The sequence below is a fragment of the Anomaloglossus baeobatrachus genome, chromosome 10 (genome assembly GCF_048569485.1).
Source record: "Anomaloglossus baeobatrachus isolate aAnoBae1 chromosome 10, aAnoBae1.hap1, whole genome shotgun sequence".
NCBI lineage: Eukaryota > Metazoa > Chordata > Amphibia > Anura > Aromobatidae > Anomaloglossus > Anomaloglossus baeobatrachus.
Window position 1 is genome coordinate 5,883,751 of NC_134362.1, and position 21,888 is coordinate 5,905,638.

Sequence of the window (21,888 nt, forward strand, 5' to 3'; positions counted from 1 at the left end):
TCACAATGAGAGCATTGGCGTCCGCCTACGACGCTCCCAGGCAAAGTTATGGCCCATATTCCATGTTGGGATATTGTCCATAACTCAAGCCAGGGGTGGAGCAGTGCTCCCTCTGAGGTCACTAAGGTAGGAGGGGACCTGGATTTGCCCAGGTTGATAACCCTACTTCGGCCATTTTCCAGTGTTCTTTTCGCTGGGGGCACGTGTAGGAAACATCTGTGGGAAGGATCCTAGAAACCTGGCCTACAGCGCCCCCCTGTGGCCAGACGCAACAAGGTAACTGCTGGAACTGTGTATGCCTGTTTGTAACCCATGCTTTGATTGTAACTGTACTCTGACATATGTATATTCTGTAGATTCCCTATTGTATATATTGTAGTTTCTAGTGTGCTTTAGGCTGATTAAATTATATAATTAATCTTGGGCTGTTCTGTTATCTCGATCTTGAATCCCACGTCTGTGTGTTCGGCTAATAGTTACCGTGAAGCGGTTGGTGGCAGCGAGTTGTGCCAAGGATTATTGTGGGGAGGCCAGTGAGATTCGGGGAGATTTTATATATTCCGCCCGCGGAGGTCGGGGGAATATATACCCTACTCTCACCGGGGACCCTTCAATAATCGGCATAAGTAGTATAGCGGCCTCCTTGCTTATTGTCGGGCAATTCCATAATTGGCCTGACTATAAGAGGGGCGCTAGAGAGCGCGTCACGTGCTCTGTCTGTCGGTAGGGAGGTATAAAGGAGGGGTGACCCCCACTTGTTACCCCCCGATTGTGACGTACTGGTAGCCAGCGCGGGGGATTTCTGAGTGACCCCCCCGGTGGTTTGTGACATATTGGTGGCATAGCGGTGGGATCGAGATAATAGTGTGTGTGAGTGTGAGACCCATACTCCCAGACACTAAAGACTGCCTGCAGCAGCTGTGGCTGCTGGGGTCTTCAGACTAGCTCAACACTAGAGTGTCAGAGTGCAGATACTGTAAGGTGTGTGGAGGCATCAGGTGTCAGTTCTGTGTCAGTGACCAAAAGTCTGCAAGAATGGCTGATGGCACCAGGAGCAGAGCTATGCAACTGGCCAATGCTAAGGCAGGAGCCGAAGAGAGGGAGGACGGTGCTGTGGACAGCAATGAGGAGGTTGCCCACGAGTCCTCCAGGAGCTCGACGCCAGAAAACCGTTCTGCCGAGGACATTGCGCAACCTGGCACTGCTGGACAAGATGAGGAGGAGCTCACCCAAGGTTCCTCAACGAGCCAGATGCCAGCCCTCCGCTCTGAAAGGGACAGTGAATCGCCTAGCTCTGCAGCGTGCCGCAGATCACCACGTGCCATTCCACCGAGCCTGGGAGGCTCGGATAGCCTTCTTCAAATGGCTATGGCCCTTCTCCAGGCTGGAGACCAGAAGGGCTACAAGGAACTCCTGGCAGAGCGCAGGGCAGAGCGGCAGGCAGCGCGTGACGCTGAGGCTGCGGAGCGGCACGCAGAGCGTGAGGCTGCGGAGCGAGAGCGGCAGGCAGCGCGTGAAGAGCGAGAGCGACAGGCAGACCGTGACTACCAGCTGCAGCTAGCTCAGCTCCGGCCCTCATCAGCCACATGTGACCTTCGAGACACCAAACTTCCAAAGGTCCGTGTTGAGGACTTCCCAGTGCTGGAGAAGGATGGAGACTTGGACTCTTTCTTGACTGCTTTTGAACGGACTTGCTTGCAGCACCATCTGGACAAGGACCAGTGGGCCAAATACCTGACCCCCTGTTTAAGGGGTAAGGCCCTGGATATCCTTGGGGACTTGCCTGCTGAGGCAGATCAGGGCTACGACACCATCAAGCGGGCCCTGATCCAACAGTACAACCTCACTCCAGAGTCCTACCGCAAGAAGTTCCGGAGCCTACAGAAGGGACCAAAGGACTCCTGGGCTGACCACCGGCGGGCACTTGCCCGAGCTGCCGACCACTGGACCCAAGGCCTGCAGCTTTCCACCGGACCGGAGATCCTGGACTTGTTCATCACGGAGCAACTCTTGTGGAACTGCCCTGAGGATCTCCGCCAGTTCATCCGAGACCAGAAGCCAAAGGGGTCCACGGCTACAGCTGCCCTTGCCGATGACTACACCAACAACCGGGCCCCTGAGGCCAGGAGAGCGGCCACCAGCAGCACCTGGAGAGGGGGTAAGATGAATTCTGCGACTGCCCCACCTGCCCCTAGACTGCAGGGGGTGTCCCCCTCAACTCCCCTCTCCAGGCCCGTGGCGGAACCAAGACGGTGCCACCAGTGCAACCTACCTGGACACTTCAAGGCCATGTGCCCTCAGCGTCCCAAGGCCCCGGCTCCGTCCCCGTCCCAAGGGCCGCCCAAGGTGTATTGTGTGGGTGGGGGTGGTGGTAGGTCCCTGGACAGCTTCCAACCTGTCACCGTCGGCCGGTCTGTGACCATAGGACTGCGAGACAGCGCCGCAGAGGTGACTCTGGTGCGGCCTGAGATGGTGTCCCCCCAAGACTTGATCCCTGGAAAAACCCTCGCTGTCTCCGGGATTGGAGGCACTGACCCGGCGCTGCCTGTTGCTGACATTTATGTGGACTGGGGCGCAGGGCGAGGGGTGAGGGAGGTGGGGGTAACTGATCGGATCCCTGCAAACGTGCTACTTGGGACAGATTTGGGGCAGATAACCTCCCAGTTTGGGCCCCAACCAAGGGCTGAACCTTCAGCCAGTACTGACATGACTCCTAACAATGTTAATGTGTTATCTATGAATGATGTAAGGGAGGAGGGAGTGAACTCTGATATTTCTGCTTGCATAGACACCATAGACACACACTCAGCTGCAGCTGTGACAGGGGAGGGGGTCAGAGAAAGGTGTGACAATGCCTCTACAAGTAACCAGCCTGTGAGCTGGGATCTGTTGCCCTCTGCAGGGATAAGCAGAGAGCAGGGTGCTGCAGGGGGAGGACCAGTGTGTGGGGTGGGGGCTACCACAGCAAATGTGGGGTCCCCAGAGATTTCACAGCGGGGTTCTGTTGCTGCAGGAGGGGAACAGGCAGGTGAGATTGGGGCCGGTCCAGGAGCGGAAGTGCTCCCAGGTAAGATCTCGGTGCATGGTTCCCCCACAACCGGGGTGTCAGGAAGCCAGGTAGGTCTGCCTGAACCGGCGACTTGGTCAGGAACGGAGGAGGAGCAGGCACGACCCACGGTCGCAGCGGCTGTGGCCGCTGTCACCCGCAGTGGGAGTGCTGGAAGCCAAGGGGCCTCCCGGAGGTCCGATAGCTCTTCCCCTTCTGACCAAGTGGCAGCCGAGTCAGGTGGAGGCCAGGACACAGGTCCCGGGGTACTGACTGAAGATGTGACAGTCTCGTCGATTCTGGCCACATCTAGTCAGGGGTTTCAGGCAGCGTTAGAAGCTGACGACAGCCTGAAAGCTCTTAAGGAGCAGGCGGCACAGCCTCCCTCGGACTCGGACCCGGAGCGAGTGGTCTGGGACCAAGGACGGCTGTACCGGGCCACGGTCCAGCAGGGTTCACCGGAGGCGTGGCCCAGGGACCGACAGTTGGTGGTACCCTATCCGTTCCGGACGGAGTTGTTGCGGATCGCACATGAGATTCCGATGGCCGGACACCTAGGGATCGCTAAGACCAAGGCCAGGTTAAACCAGCATTTCTACTGGCCAAAAATGGGGGCCGATGTGGCTGCCTACTGCCGTTCGTGTGAAACCTGTCAGAGAGTGGGGAAGGCGGGGCCACGCCCCAAAGCCCCACTGGTATCTCTGCCCATCATCGATGAGCCTTTCAGGAGGGTGGCTGTGGATCTGGTCGGCCCGCTGGCCATCCCCAGCAGCTCCGGGAAACGCTTCATACTGACGGTAGTGGACTATGCCACCCGGTACCCAGAAGCAGTGGCCTTGTCGTCCATTCGGGCTGACAAGGTGGCCACCGCATTGCTGGAGATTTTCTCCCGAGTGGGTTTTCCCCAGGAAATGCTCACTGACCGGGGGACCCAATTCATGTCCCAGCTGATGGAGGCCCTCTGTAAGCAAGTCCAGGTGCGACATCTGGTGGCCAGCCCGTACCATCCACAGACTAATGGCCTGTGCGAGCGGTTCAATGGCACCTTAAAGCAGATGCTTAAGATGTTGGTCGACTCCCATGGGCGTGACTGGGAGCGGTATCTCCCACACCTGTTATTTGCTTACCGGGAGGTTCCACAGGCCTCAACAGGATTCTCACCGTTTGAGCTCCTGTACGGGCGACGTGTGCGGGGCCCCCTGGCTCTGGTGAAAGAGGCTTGGGAAGGGGATTTGGCCACCCCTGGAGTGTCGGTTATCGAGTATGTCATGCGCTTCCGGGACAAAATGCAGGCCTTGACGCAACTGGTACACGACAATATGGCTCAAGCCCAGGCCGATCAGAAGCGTTGGTACGACCAGAACGCTTGTGAGAGGACCTACCAAGTGGGTCAAGAGGTGTGGGTACTGGTCCCCGTACCACAGGACAAGCTTCAGGCAGCCTGGGAAGGCCCATACCTCGTGTACCAGCAGCTCAACCCTGTGACGTACCTGGTCACCCTGGACCCTGCCCGTGGAAGGCGGAAGCCCTTCCATGTGAACATGATGAAGGCACATCATGAGCGGGAGGCATGTGCGCTCCCCGTGTGCAACCTGCCCGAGGAGGGAGAAGCGGAAACCCTCTTGGATATGCTAGCCCAGGTTAGGGCAGGCGGATCCATTGAGCATGTGGAGGTTGGCCACCAGCTCTTGGAGGACCAACGGTCCCAGCTGTGGGCCACCCTCCTCCCCTTCCGGGGGTTGTTTACCAACCAGCCCGGAAGGACTGACTTGGCTGTCCATCACGTGGACACTGGGGATCATCCCCCGATCCGGCGTTCAGCATATCGGGTCTCCCTGGAGGTGCAGCAACACATGCGCCAGGAGATTGACGAGATGCTGAAGCTGGGGGTGATCCAGGCATCCAACAGCGCTTGGGCCTCGCCTGTAGTCCTCGTCCCTAAGAAGGACCGAACCACTCGGTTCTGCGTGGACTACAGGGGGCTCAATGCTGTCACGGTCGCCGATGCGTACCCAATGCCACGCATCGATGACCTGCTCGATCAGTTGGCCGGGGCTCAGTACCTGACCATCATGGATCTGAGCCGGGGATATTGGCAGATCCCCCTGACTCGCAAGGCCAGGGAACGCTCTGCCTTTATTACCCCATTTGGACTGTACGAGTCCACGGTGATGCCATTCGGGATGAGGAATGCCCCTGCCACTTTCCAGCGGATGGTCAACACCCTGCTCAAGGGACTTGAAGGGTACGCGGCCGCGTACCTGGATGACATTGCCGTCTTCAGTCCCACCTGGGAGGACCACCTAGAGCATCTAGCACAGGTGCTCAGGCGGATCCACCGGGCAGGTTTGACCATCAAGCCGGGAAAGTGTCAGCTGGCCATGAGCGAGGTCCAGTACCTCGGTCACCGGGTAGGTGGGAGAACACTGAAGCCCGAGCCTGAGAAAGTGGAAGCCATCGCATCCTGGCCCACCCCCAGGACCAAGAAGCAGGTGATGTCCTTCTTGGGGACCGCTGGGTACTATAGGAGGTTTGTTCCATGCTATAGTAGCCTGGCAAAGCCCTTGACGGACCTCACCAAGAAGAAGCTGCCCTCTGCAGTCGATTGGACAATGGACTGCGAGACAGCCTTCCGGGCCCTAAAGGACGCCCTGTCCAGCCCGCCCGTGCTACAGGCAGCCGACTTCACGCGGCCGTTTGTAGTACAGACCGACGCCAGTGACTTCGGCCTCGGTGCGGTGCTCAGCCAGGTGGACTCTGCGAGCCAAGAGCACCCAGTCTTGTACCTGAGCAGGAAGCTGTTACCAAGGGAAGTTGCCTATTCCACGATGGAGAAGGAGTGCCTGGCCATAGTGTGGGCCCTGCAGCGTCTGCAACCCTATCTATACGGGCGCCACTTCATCGTGGAGACGGACCACAACCCCCTCAGCTGGTTGCACACCGTCTCTGGGACGAATGGGCGATTGTTGCGATGGAGCCTTGCGCTCCAGCAATACAACTTCACCATTCGCCACAAAAGGGGCCGTGACCACGGTAACGCAGACGGGCTGTCCCGACAAGGAGAGGTCGCGGACGGGCGCACGGGGGAACACCGGAGTGTGCTGCCCCCTAGCGCCCTCAAAAGGGGGGAGGTGTGAGGCAAATCCCGGGATATGAAGATGAATTATGACTCCAGTCATAATCGCTCTCATCACTCCCTGGCAGTGCCCCCTCCCTTCTTGTTCTCAATGTCCAGCATCTGTGAAGGTGTTACACCTCCATGGCCATGTCCTGTGATATGGAGATGAGGTGGTGTGGGAACAATGGACACAGGATGACTCCCTGCCGTCACCCTGTAGTAGGAGCTGCTATCTAATTAGCAAGGCTCTGGAAGTATCCAGACAGAACGACTCCAGTAAAAAATGGTTCATATCTCGCAAGCCATATTTCCGATAAATATGGCAACCATAAAAATGGTGTCCCCGCATGCGGACGATGCCGGCACACCCTTTTTATGGGAGCAGGACATTGGGAAATGCCCCAGGCGTGATATCAGCCAATGGGGAACTGGCAGACAGGTCATGAGTCCCCTCGTTCTGTAGCTAAATTCATAACTGTCACAATGAGAGCATTGGCGTCCGCCTACGACGCTCCCAGGCAAAGTTATGGCCCATATTCCATGTTGGGATATTGTCCATAACTCAAGCCAGGGGTGGAGCAGTGCTCCCTGTGAGGTCACGAAGGTAGGAGGGGACCTGGATCTGCCCAGGTTGATAACCCTACTTCGGCCATTTTCCAGTGTTCTTTTCGCTGGGGGCACGTGTAGGAAACATCTGTGGGAAGGATCCTAGAAACCTGGCCTACAGCGCCCCCCTGTGGCCAGACGCAACAAGGTAACTGCTGGAACTGTGTATGCCTGTTTGTAACCCATGCTTTGATTGTAACTGTACTCTGACATATGTATATTCTGTAGATTCCCTATTGTATATATTGTAGTTCTAGTGTGCTTTAGGCTGATTAAATTATATAATTAATCTTGGGCTGTTCTGTTATCTCGATCTTGAATCCCACGTCTGTGTGTTCGGCTAATAGTTACCGTGAAGCGGTTGGTGGCAGCGAGTTGTGCCAAGGATTATTGTGGGGAGGCCAGTGAGATTCGGGGAGATTTTATATATTCCGCCCGCGGAGGTCGGGGGAATATATACCCTACTCTCACCGGGGACCCTTCAATAATCGGCATAAGTAGTATAGCGGCCTCCTTGCTTATTGTCGGGCAATTCCATAATTGGCCTGACTATAAGAGGGGCGCTAGAGAGCGCGTCACGTGCTCTGTCTGTCGGTCGGGAGGTATAAAGGAGGGGTGACCCCCACTTGTTACCCCCCGATTGTGACGTACTGGTAGCCAGCGCGGGGGATTTCTGAGTGACCCCCCCGGTGGTTTGTGACACCAGCTCATCACCAACCGCAGAAACTTCAGAAAGTAGCATAACACACTGACACCTGAGCAAGACATGGAAGCCTATGTTATACCAGCTCACCACCAACCGCAGAAACTACAGAAAGTAGCACAACACACTGACACCTGAGCAAGACATGGAAGCCTATGTTATACCAGCTCATCACCAACTGCCGAAACTTCAGAAAGTACCAAAACACACTGACACCTGAGCAAGACATGCAAGCCTATGTTATACCAGCTCATCACCAACCGCAGAAACTTCAGAAAGTAGCATAACACACTGACACCTGAGCAAGACATGGAAGCCTATGTTATACCAGCTCATCACCAACCGCAGAAACTTCAGAAAGTAGCACAACACACTGACACCTGAGCAAGACATGGAAGCCTATGTTATACCAGCTCATCACCAACCGCAGAAACTTCAGAAAGTAGCACAACACACTGACACCTGAGCAAGACATGGAAGCCTATGTTATACCAGCTCATCACCAACCGCCGAAACTTCAGAAAGTACCAAAACACACTGACACCTGAGCAAGACATGGAAGCCTATGTTATACCAGCTCATCACCAACCGCAGAAACTTCAGAAAGTAGCAAAACACACTGACACCTGAGCAAGACATGCAAGCCTATGTTATACCAGCTCATCACCAACTGCCGAAACTTCAGAAAGTACCAAAACACACTGACACCTGAGCAAGATATGCAAGCCTATGTTATACCAGCTCATCACCAACTGCAGAAACTTCAGAAAGTAACAAAACACACTGACACCTGAGCAAGATATGCAAGCCTATGTTATACCAGCTCATCACCAACTGCAGAAACTTCAGAAAGTAACAAAACACACTGACACCTGAGCAAGACATGGAAGCCTATGTTATACCAGCTCATCACCAACCGCAGAAACTTCAGAAAGTAACAAAACACACTGACACCTGAGCAAGATATGCAAGCCTATGTTATACCAGCTCATCACCAACTGCAGAAACTTCAGAAAGTAACAAAACACACTGACACCTGAGCAAGACATGGAAGCCTATGTTATACCAGCTCATCACCAACCGCAGAAACTTCAGAAAGTAACAAAACACACTGACACCTGAGCAAGACATGGAAGCCTATGTTATACCAGCTCATCACCAACCGCAGAAACTTCAGAAAGTAACAAAACACACTGACACCTGAGCAAGACATGGAAGCCTATGTTATACCAGCTCAACATGCAGGACTATACACCGGAGATGCCCAGGTTATACCGACTGTACATATATAATTATATACAGGAGATGCCCGGGTTATACCGGCTGTACATATATAATTATATACAGGAGATGCCCAGGTTATACCGACTGTACATATATAATTATATACAGGAGATGCCCGGGTTATACCGGCTGTACATATATAATTATATACAGGAGATGCCGAGGTTATACCGGCTGTACATATATAATTATATACAGGAGATGCCCGCTTTATACCGGCTGTACATATATAATTATATACAGGAGATGCCCAGGTTATACCAGCTGTACATATATAATTATATACAGGAGATGCCCGGGTTATACCGGCTGTACATATATAATTATATACAGGAGATGCCCAGGTTATACCGGCTGTACATATATAATTATATACAGGAGATGTCCAGGTTATACCGGCTGTACATATATAATTATATACAGGAGATGCCCGGGTTATACCGGCTGTACATATATAATTATATACAGGAGATGCCCAGGTTATACCGGCTGTACATATATAATTATATACAGGAGATGTCCAGGTTATACCGGCTGTACATATATAATTATATACAGGAGATGCCCGGGTTATACCGGCTGTACATATATAATTATATACAGGAGATGCCCGGGTTATACCAGCTGTACATATATAATTATATACAGGAGATGCCCGGGTTATACCGGCTGTACATATATAATTATATACAGGAGATGCCTGGGTTATACCAGCTGTACATATTGTGAGACAGGGGATATAGCTCAGCTGGGATCTTTGCTTTGGTCCAGGCGAGTGGCTATGGATTCACAGATGACAGCGGCAGACTGGCAGGTTCCACACAGATACGGCCACTGCAGTGTTTATTGTGTACACTTATCCTTCAGTGTTACACATGCAAAAACAGGAAAATAAACGTCTAAGGCCGTCTGGCCACTAACTAACAACAGAATGCTAACTACAAAATAAACCTATGTAACAAACAAAACAGTATTCTCTTACTGTGTGGGTTCCTCTGCACAGCCAGTGGAGGTATGGAGTCTCAGCCCCAGCAGACATGAGCCTGTACTGCTCTCCTCAGCACAGCCAGTGGAGGTATGGAGTCTCAGCCCCAGCAGACATGAGCCTGTACTGCTCTCCTCAGCACAGCCAGTGGAGGTATGGAATCTCAGCCCCAGCAGACATGAGCCTGTACTGCTCTCCTCAGCACAGCCAGTGGAGGTATCGAGTCTCAGCCCCAGCAGCCATGAGCCTGTACCTCTCCTCTGCACAGCCAGTGGAGGTATGGAATCTCAGCCCCAGCAGCCATGAGCCTGTACCTCTCCTCAGCAGCCTCTCTGTTCTGAATGCCTCCTGATTATTTCAGCTGATTCAGTGAGGAATCAAAACCCTGGATTGAATGTGGAGAAGGGAGCGACCAGTCCCACTGCCATTCCTACTGATTGCTCCAGGAAACACCCAGCCCAAAATTACACTGAAATAAACAGGCTTCAGTGACTTCCTTATTGCTGAGCCAGATATAACTTTCCCAGCTTTTCCCAGCCCATTTGCATGGACCGACCGCTCCACAATCAATACATGGAGACCTATGAAATGAACCGAGGGGAAACATACCTGTTCTCTAGTACTTCTCCCCTCGGCATCTCACATACTCCCCCCCTCTGTTCGAGCCCGTGGGGTCGGACACAATGACTTACCAAGCAGTGCGTTCTAGACAACGCGTCTGCATTCCCATGCGCCGTGCCTGCTCTGTGCTCCACTGAAAATTTAAAATTTTGTAACGCCAAGAACCAGCGTGTCACCTGCGCATTGCCCTCTTTTGCCTGGGACATCCATGTCAGGGGTGAATGGTCCGTCACTAGCCTAAATCGGCGTCCTAGTAAATAATAGCGCAGGGTTTCCAGGGCCCACTTCACAGCTAAGGCTTCTCGCTCAACCACACTGTATTTTTGTTCTGCCTCCGTAAGTTTTCTGCTTAGATAGCCCACTGGGTGTTCCTCGCCGTTCACTTCTTGTGAAAACACCGCGCCGAGGCCAACACCAGAGGCATCTGTTTGAACAATAAACTCCCGTGTAAAGTTTGGGGTAACCAACACTGGTTGGTCACATAAAGCCTTTTTCAACCTTTGAAAGGTGTCCTCTGCTTCTGCGTTCCACTTTATTGAGACAGAGGTTGATCCCTTGGTAAGATTCGTGAGTGGGGCTGCGATGGTAGCAAAATTTTTGATGAACCGCCGGTAATAACCAACGATCTCCAAAAAGGCTCTGACCTGTCCTTTGGTGACCAGTTGTGGCCAATTCTGAATGGCGTCCACTTTGTTTGCCTGAGGTTTTATAACTCCTCTACCAATGATGTATCCCAGATAACGAGCTTCTTCCAACCCCAATGTACACTTCTTGGGATTGGCAGTTAAGCCGGCAGTCCTTAGAGAGTCCAAGACAGCTTGCACCTTTGGCAAATGAGTTTCCCAGTTATCACTAAAGATAATGATATCGTCCAAATATGGGGATGCATACTGGACATGGGGCTTTAGGACAATATCCATTAGTCGTTGGAAGGTGGCTGGGGCTCCATGCAAACCAAATGGCATATCCCGGTACTGGACCAGTCCCTGTGGCGTAACAAAGGCAGTTTTCTCTTTGGCAGAGTCAGTGAGGGGAATCTGCCAATAACCTTTTATTAAGTCAATAGTGGATATGTATCTGGCGGAACCTAGTCTCTCTATAAGTTCATCAACTCTTGGCATGGGGTAAGCATCGAATTTCGATACCTCATTCAACTTGTGAAAATTGTTACAGAACCGGATAGTCCCATCGGGCTTGGGCACCAGCACAATAGGACTAGCCCAGTCACTCCGGGACTCCTCAATAACCCCGAGCGCCAGCATTTTCTCTACTTCCCGGGCAATGGCTTGTCTCCGAGCCTCAGGAATTCGATACGGGTTTAACCGTACACGTGTCTGAGGGTCGGTGACAATGTCATGTTTAATTAGGTGAGTACGGCCAGGTAGTTCTGAAAAAATATCTGCATTTCTCTGTACGAACTCCTTGGTTTCTTGTATTTGGGTCTTGGATAGCGTGTCTGCAATACCCACCTCTGGTGGTACTATCTGGGGGTCACTTACCTCAGATGTTGGTGCCACTCGAGGCCCACTATCAAGGGTAGTTTCCACTACCAGACTCTCTGTCCCGCCAGGACTTAAGCAAGTTTACGTGGTAGATTTGTTGGGGTTTTCTCTTGTCTGGTTGGTGTACCTTATAATTCACTTCACCTATTCTTTCCAGCACCTCGTATGGCCCCTGCCATTTTGCAACAAATGTATTTTCTACAGTAGGTACCAAGACTAACACTCGATCCCAGGGTTGAAGAACTCGTGTTATAGCCGCCCGGTTGTACACCCTGCGTTGTGCGCGCTCCAAACATTCTTTGACTATTGGCATAACTGCCGCAATTCTGTCCTGCATAAGTGTTATATGTTCAACTACACTGCGGTAAGGAGTCACCTCTTGCTCCCAAGGCTCCTTGGCAATATCCAACAGGCCTCCGGGACACCGCCCATAGACCAATTCAAAAGGTGAAAAGCCCGTGGAGGATTGGGGTACCTCTCGTATGGCGAACAAGAGATATGGCAGGAGAGTATCCCAATCCCTCCCGTCCTTATCCACCACCCTTTTCAACATCCCCTTTAGGGTTTTATTAAAGCGCTCGACCAGACCGTCCGTCTGAGGGTGATACACTGAGGTACGCAGGTGGGAAATTTGTAGTAATTTACATAGTTCTTTGAGAATACGAGACATAAAGGGGGTCCCCTGATCCGTAAGTATCTCTTTCGGAATGCCTGTGCGAGAAAACATGTTCAAAAGCTCCTTTGAAATTGCTTTTGCATTGGCATTCCGTAAGGGTACAGCCTCCGGATAACGGGTGGCGTAATCCGGTACCACCAAAATGTATTGATGACCCCTGGCAGATTTAACTAATGGACCGACTATATCCATTGCTATCCTCAAAGGGCACCTCTATTATTGGCAAGGGTACCAGGGGGCTTCTAAAATGTGTCATAGGCGCAGTCAACTGGCATGTAGGACGGGACTGACAGTACCGAGTTACATCTCCCACCAGACCCGGCCAAAAGAAAGGTTGCAGAATACGTCTTTTGTCTTTTCTCCAGCCAGGTGGCCCCCCAAGGGATGTTTATGTGCCAGGTCTAAAACCACCTGACGAAAGGATTTGGGTACCACTAGCTGTTCCACCACCACTCCTCGCATCTTGTCAATGTGGTATAGCATGCCCTGTTGCACTGCCACATGTGGAAACTCATTTTGAGCCCCTGGGTACACTGGGTTTCCCTCAGAGACCTTCACATTTTCCCATGCACTTGTTAAAGTTGGATCTTGGTGTTGAGCGGTCCCGAAATTATCACGGGCCACCTCAAGACCTGGCATCTCTATAACATCCTCTAGCGTGTCCGCCTCACCTGCAAACACAGCCAGAGGTGAGTCTACAGATTCTGGCGCTACCCCTCTGGTGGGTCCCCTATCATCTTGTTCCAGTGGCTCATGGGCTAACCCCAGGGTATCGTTCACCAGTTTTTCTTCAACCGGGGTGTTCACGCCATTTTTAACGTTCCACAAGTCCCAGAATAAGGGAAAGTCTCTCCCCAGGATTACACTATGCAACATAGTCTTTACAATCACCGCCTGATGTCTTTTGGCCCCCAAGGGCGTGGCAAGAGTTACCCAGGCTGTGGGGTAGTTTTTAGTATCGCCATGTATGCAACTAATGCCCACAGTTGAACCTGTTATTACTCCAGGGTCCACCAAGCTAGCATGTACCAAGGTTACTTGACTGCCAGACTCTAAGATGGCATTCACACTATAGCCGTTGACCTCAACGCAACACACATGTTGTTCATTTCCCGTGAGGATCTCCGCAGCACAGACTGACTGTACATATAATGACAGATGCCTTGTAGTGTTACAGTCCATCGGCTCTGTAGTTAATGGGCAGTTAGCAGCTACGTGGCCGTGCCCACGACATCGCCAACACTGTATAGGCCCTTGCCTCCCAGCTGGGGACCTCAGTCTGGGCCTGGTGACTTGCTGAGAAATCACACCGCTAACATAGTCCTTTGTGGACCTGCTACCCCTAGTTGCAACATTCTCTTTTGGAAAAGGAGTAGTTTTAGCAGGACTTTCAGGCGATTTCCTAGAACCCCAGCAAGATGAAAGCGTCCCCTGGAGTAGGCTTTCAGAAGCGCTGTAACGCTCGACCATATTCACCAACTGGTCAGCACTAGTTGGGTCACCCTGTCCGACCCTCCTCTGGATCTTAGCCGGTAAGGTTCGCAGGTACTTGTCTAGGACAACACGTTCCACCATCTGTGCGGGCGTCAAAGTTTCTGGTTGCAGCCATTTTTTTACCAGATGGATGAGGTCATGCATTTGTGAACGAGCTGGCTGATGTGCCAGAAAAGTCCATAGATGTACCCGCTGTGCCCGTACATATGTGTTTACTCCCAGCCTTGCCAGGATTTCGCCTTTTAGTTTACTATAGTCCATAGCATCAGCTCCACTTAGATCATTATATGCCTTTTGCGGATCTCCAATCAGGAATGGAGCGACCACTTCAGCCCATTCGTCCACCGGTAGGCGCTCACGTTCTGCAATACGTTCAAACACTGCCAGATATGATTCCACATCATCATCAGCAGTCATTTTAAAGTAAAGTCTTTTGTACAGCTTTCCGCGCACTGGCAGACCTTTGTGCACGGTCCTCCGCGTCTCGCAGCTGCCGAACCAAGGCCTCCTTTATTGCATTTAACTCCTCTTGGTGTATTTGATGCTGCTGCTCCAGCGCCTTCTGGAGGTAAGTATTGGTCTGTTGTAGCTGGGCATTGGCCTGTTGTTGGTTAATGTTGGCCTGCACCAACTGTTTCAGCAGCTCCTCCATATTGCTGGTCTCTTGGCTCTTCAGCAGCACAGGAGCTTTCAGCCAGGACATTAACAAGAGACAATGCCCATAGAACGGTTTATCTGCAGTCACATCCAATAGCCACTAATGCCCGCATTCTCCACCATTTGTGAGTCAGGGGATATAGCTCAGCTGGGATCTTTGCTTTGGTCCAAGCGAGTGGCTATGGATTCACAGATGACAGCGGCAGACTGGCAGGTTCCAAACAGATGCGGCCACTGCCGTGTTTATTGTGTACACTTATCCCTCAGTGTTCAACATGCAAAAACAGGAAAATAAACGTCTAAGGCTCTGTGCGCACTAGGCCGTTTTGCCCGCGGATTTACCCGCGGATTTGCTGCAGAAATTTCTTGAGAAATGTCTGCAATCTTTGTGCAGACATTTCCCAGCAAATCCTATGAGAAAAAAAAATATCTGTGCGCACACTGCGGATTTTTCTCAAGAAAATTCTCGAGAAACTTTGAGAAAATGAGCATGTCCATTATTTTCCGCAGGTAGCTGCGGTATACCCCCGCCATTCACTCCACTCACTGTAATGTAATCGCGAAATTCCGGGGGTATACCGCAGGTAGCAAATGATGTGCGGAATACCCCCGGTAAAGCCACGATTTACCTGCGGTAATGCTCATCGCTGCCTGCGGTTTTGCAGGAAGCGATGTCATTATGCCAGGAAGAGGAAGCGGAGCAGAGTAAAACACTCACGTCACACTCCCTGGACGCCGCACAGAAGCACTTCCGTGCGACCTCCAGGTGCCCGTGCAGTCTGTGTCCCGCTCCAGCCTCGCGGCTGCCTGCACTTCAGCGTGTCAGTGTGTGCCCGCAGTGTCAGCAGCTTGTCACGCTGCAGCGCAGGCAGACACTGACACAGGCAGACACTGACACTGCACTGCAGGGTGTCAGTGTCTGCCTGCAGTGTCAGCAGCCTGTCACGCGGCAGCGCAGGCAGACACTGACACCCTGCAGTGCTGGCAGCCGCGGGGATGACGATCGCTGCTGTCAGGAGGTGAGATCATTACCTGCTGTGACGATCTCCTGCCTCCTGACGTCAGCGCTGTCACTGCTGTCTATGCCCGTCTCGCGAGCGGCCTGAGACTGTCACTAGCGGTGACGTCACGGGCTCTCGCGATACTTCTGACAACGCGGCGGGCATAGAAGTCAGTGACAGCGCTGACGTCAGCAGTACAGGAGATGATCACAGCAGGTAATGATCTCATCTATCCTCCTGATGGCAGCGCTCGTCATCCCCTGCAGTGACCTGGGCTATTGATGTTAGCTCAGGTCACTGCATTGCTCTCCCAGCCAATGGGGAACATTCTGTTCTTCATTGACTGGGACAGCGACTATGGTATGGATCGCCGTGCCCCCCTCCCCTTATTGGATTACGCCGGACGTGGAATTGATTGTTCTTTTCAATAAATTGGTTAAAGAGGGAATGTTCTGGGGAGTGTTTTTTCAAATAAAACTTTTTTTGTTGTCTATTTTTTATTTCTTACGGACTGGGTTGGTGATGTCGGGTATCTGATAGACGCCTGACCTCACCAACCCCAGGGCTTGATGCCAGGTGACAGTACACATCTGGCATCAACCCCATGTATTACCTCATTTGCCAACGCACCAGGGCGCAGGATGAGCTGGGGCGAAGCGCCAGGATTGGCACGTCTAATGGATGCGCCACTTCTGGGGCGGCTGCGGCCTGCTATTTTTAGGCTGGGGAGTGTCCAATAACAGTGGACCTCCCTAGTCTGAGAATACCAGACCACAGCTGTCCGCTTTACCTTGGCTGGTGATCCAATTTGGGGGGGACCCCACGTTTTTTGTTTTAAATTATTTATTTAATGTAAAATAACAGCGTGGGGTGCCCTCTATTTTGGATTACCAGCCAAGGTGAAGTTGCCAGCTGTGGTCTGCAGGCTGCAGCCGTCTGCTTTACCCTAGCTGGCTACAAAAGATGGGGGGACCTCACGTCGTTTTTTTTTAATTATTTATTTTATGGCTAAATACAAGGCTAAGCACCCTTTAGTGCCACATGAAAGTCACTAAAGGGTGACAGCTTAGAAAATGCAGGGAGGTGGAACATTCTATAGGTCTTTCTCATCTATCTATCTATCTATCTATCTATGGCCCGTTTCACACGTCAGTGAAAAACACTGACGTTTTTCACTGGCGTGTAAAACATGCACATGTCCCTGCGTGTGCCGTGAATTACGGCACACGTGGGTTGTCTAAGTGCAATCTGGGCTCCATTCTCCGTGGCCCGTGATTGCACTTAGAGATTAACTCACCTGTGCCCGCTCCCGCTCTCCATGGTGCTGATCGCTCCCGCGGTGCAGCATCCGGCCGGCGCTGACCCCCGCAGCAGCTGCTTCCGGGTCGGCTGTGTCGTGCATCATTAATATGCGCGACAGTAATCAGCCGGCTCAGAAGCAGCAGGCTGCACGGGCTGCAGAGAGCGCCGCTGAAGCCGGGTGAGTAAAAATGTTTTTTATTTTAAAAGCACGTTTTTTTCTGGCACGTGTTTCATGGACCACACCACTGCGTGGTCCGTGGGACATCAGTGATGCCAGAAAAAAATGGACATATCTCCGTGCGGCAATCACGCACACGCGGGTACGCTGCACGGAGACACGTGCAGTGAAAAAAAATCACTGATGTGTGAGCAGACCCATTCATTATAATGTGTCCGCGTATGTCAGTGATTCTGGTACGTTTAAAAAAAAGCACAAACGTCCCAGAATCACTGACGTGTGAAAGGGGCCTATCTATCTATTCATCTATCCATCTTTCACTCTTATCCATTATCTGTCTATCGATTATCTATATTATTTATTGCAAAACCGCAGGAAGCAACCTGCGGTAAATCCGTGGTAAATCTGCGGTAAATCAGCGGCAAATCCGCGGCAAATCCGCATGCGTTTTTCCCACGGATTTTTCCGCAGGTGCGGAAATCTTCAACTCCCAGAAGTTTCTCAAGAAATTTTCTTGAGAAAAATCACTTTTCTAGTGCGCACAGAGCCTAAGGCCGTCTGGCCACTAACTAACAACAGAATGCTAACTACAAAATAAACCTATGTAACAAACAAAACAGTATTCTCTTACTGTGTGGGTTCCTCAGCACAGCCAGTGGAGGTATGGAGTCTCAGCCCCAGCAGCCATGAGCCTGTACTGCTCTCCTCAGCACAGCCAGTGGAGGTATGGAGTCTCAGCCCCAGCAGCCATGAGCCTGTACTGCTCTCCTCAGCACAGCCAGTGGAGGTATGGAGTCTCAGCCCCAGCAGCCATGAGCCTGTACTGCTCTCCTCAGCACAGCCAGTGGAGGTATGGAATCTCAGTCCCAGCAGCCATGAGCCTGTACTGCTCTCCTCAGCAGCCTCTCTGTTCTGAATGCCTCCTTATTATTATTATTTCAGCTGATCCAGTGAGGAATCAAAACCCTGGATTGAATGTGGAGAAGGGAGCGACCAGTCCCACTGCCATTCCTACTGATTGCTCCAGGAAACACCCAGCCCAAAATTACACTGAAATAAACAGGCTTCAGTGAGTAACTTATTGCTGAGCCAGATATAGCTTTCCCAACTTTTCCCAGCCCATTTGCATGGGCCGACCGCTCCATAATCAATATATGGAGACATATGAAATGAACCGAGGGGAAACATACCTGTTCTCTAGTACTTCTCCCCTCGGCATCTCACAATATATAGTTATATACAGGAAATGCCCAGATTATACCGGCTGTACATATATAATTATATACAGGAGATGCTCAGGTTATACCGGCTGTACATATATAATTATATACAGGAGATGCCCGGGTTATACCGGCTGTACATCTATAATTATATACAGGAGATGCTCAGGTTATAGCGACTGTACATATATAATTATATACAGGAGATGCTCAGGTTATAGCGGCTGTACATATATAATTATATACAGGAGATGCTCAGGTTATAGCGGCTGTACATATATAATTATATACAGGAGATGCCCAGGTTATACCGGCTGTACATATATAATTATATACAGGAGATGCACGGGTTATACCGGCTGTACATATATAATTATATACAGGAGATGCCCAGGTTATACCGGCTGCACATATATAATTATATACAGGAGATGCCCGGGTTATACCGGCTGTACATATATAATTATATACAGGAGATGCCCGGGTTATACCGGCTGTACATATATAATTATATACAGGAGATGCCCGGGTTATACCGGCTGTACATATATAATTATATACAGGAGATGCCCAGGTTATACCGGCTGTACATATATAATTATATACAGGAAATGCCCGGGTTATACCGGCTGTACATATATAATTATATACAGGAGATGCCCAGGTTATACCGGCTGTACATATATAATTATATACAGGAGATGCTCAGGTTATAGCGGCTGTACATATATAATTATATACAGGAGATGTCCGGGTTATACCGGCTGTACATATATAATTATATACAGGAGATGCCCGGGATATACCGGCTGTACATATATAATTATATACAGGAGATGCCCAGGTTATACCGGCTGTACATATATAATTATATACAGGAGATGCCCGGGATATACCGGCTGTACATATATAATTATATACAGGAAATGCCCGGGTTATACCGGCTGTACATGTATAATTATATACAGGAGATGCCCGGGTTATACCGGCTGTACATATATAATTATATACAGGAGATGCCCGGGTTATACCGGCTGTACAGATATAATTATATACAGGAGATGCCCGGGTTATACCAGCTGTACATATATAATTATATACAGGAGATGCCCAGGTTATACCGGCTGTACATATATAATTATATACAGGAGATGCCCGGGTTATACCAGCTGTACATATATAATTATATACAGGAGATGCCCAGGTTATACCGGCTGTACATATATAATTATATACAGGAGATGCTCAGGTTATAGCGGCTGTACATATATAATTATATACAGGAGATGTCCGGGTTATACCGGCTGTACATATATAATTATATACAGGAGATGCCCGGGTTATACCGGCTGTACATATATAATTATATACAGGAGATGTCCGGGTTATACCGGCTGTACATATATAATTATATACAGGAGATGCCCGGGTTATACCGGCTGTACATATATAATTATATACAGGAGATGCCCGGGTTATACCGGCTGTACATATATAATTATATACAGGAGATGCTCAGGTTATACCGGCTGGACATATATAATTATATACAGGAGGATGCCCAGTTTATACCGGCTGTACATATATAATTATATACAGGAGATGCCCGGGTTATACCGGCTGTACATATATAATTATATACAGGAGATGTCCGGGTTATACCGGCTGTACATATATAATTATACACAGGAGATGCCCGGGTTATACCGGCTGTACATATATAATTATATACAGGAGATGCCCGGGTTATACCGTCTGTACATATATAATTATATACAGGAGATGCCCGGGTTATACCGTCTGTACATATATAATTATATACAGGAGATGTCCGGGTTATATCGGCTGTACATATATAATTATATACAGGAGATGCCCGGGTTATACCGGCTGTACATATATAATTATATACAGGAGGTGCCCAGGTTATACCGGCTGTACATATATAATTATATACAGGAGATGCCCAGGTTATACCGGCTGTACATATATAATTATATACAGGAGATGCCCAGGTTATACCGGCTGTACATATATAATTATATACAGGAGATGCCCAGGTTATACCGGCTGTACATATATAATTATATACAGGAGATGCCCAGGTTATACCGGCTGTACATATATAACTATATACAGGAGATGCCCAGGTTATACCGGCTGTACATATATAATTATATACAGGAGATGCCCGGGTTATACCGGCTGTACATATATAATTATATACAGACGTTGTTCGGGTTATACCAGCTGTACATATATAATTATATACAGGAGATGCCCGGGTTATACCGGCTGTACATATATAATTATATACAGGAGATGCCCGGGTTATACCGGCTGTACATATATAATTATATACAGGAGATGCTCAGGTTATACCGGCTGGACATATATAATTATATACAGGAGGATGCCCAGTTTATACCGGCTGTACATATATAATTATATACAGGAGATGCCCGGGTTATACCGGCTGTACATATATAATTATATACAGGAGATGTCCGGGTTATACCGGCTGTACATATATAATTATATACAGGAGATGCCCGGGTTATACCGGCTGTACATGTATAATTATATACAGGAGATGCCCGGGTTATACCGGCTGTACATATATAATTATATACAGGAGGTGCCCGGGTTATACCGGCTGTACATGTATAATTATATACAGGAGATGCCCGGGTTATACCGGCTGTACATATATAATTATATACAGGAGATGCCCGGGTTATACCGGCTGTACATATATAATTATATACAGGAGGTGCCCGGGTTATACCGGCTGTACATGTATAATTATATACAGGAGATGCCCGGGTTATACCGGCTGTACATATATAATTATATACAGGAGGTGCCCGGGTTATACCGGCTGTACATGTATAATTATATACAGGAGATGCCCGGGTTATACCGTCTGTGTATATGTAGTTATGTACTGTGACATTTTACCATCAGGACTGTGCACATACAGGAGGGCAGTACAGATGATTTGTATAATGTCCTTTACCTGATCTCGGGCGTAGGATGAGTTAACCCTTTGCTTGTCGGAGCAGGCGTGCAGGAGGATGGTCACAGCGTTCATCTGCAGCAGGAGTTCACAGGCGATTGTATCAAAAAACGTGATATTGGCCAATGCAGCGGATGCCAGTAAGCAAACCTCGCCATTAGACGCTTCATCACACAACTCTACAGGGAGAGACACCAGAATACCGTTACACACAATGATGTCATCACCGGGGGTGTATATAAGGGGTGTGGCCTGATGTCTGATCACGTCATTATATCAGTGATGTCACCAAGGGGTGGAGCTGTATATAAGAGGTGTGGCCTTATGTCTGATCACATGTCATTATATCAGTGATGTCATCTTCGGGGCGGGGCTGTATATAAGGGGTGGGGTCTCATGGCTGATCACATGTCATTATATCAGTGATGTCACCAAGGGGCGGGGCTGTATATAAGGGGTGGGGTCTCATGGCTGAT

General features: G+C 50.1%; 1 protein-coding gene across 1 annotated transcript in view; it reads right to left on the minus strand.

Moving 5' to 3' along the window:
- The window catches only part of LOC142254464 (protein inscuteable homolog), a 172,275-nt gene that overhangs the window by 37,251 nt on the left and 113,136 nt on the right, over positions 1-21,888 (minus strand). Inside the window, exon 5 of the mRNA XM_075325531.1 lies at positions 21,413-21,591. Coding sequence (XP_075181646.1) covers positions 21,413-21,591 — 179 coding nt within the window. The remainder of the gene's footprint in view (positions 1-21,412; positions 21,592-21,888) is intronic.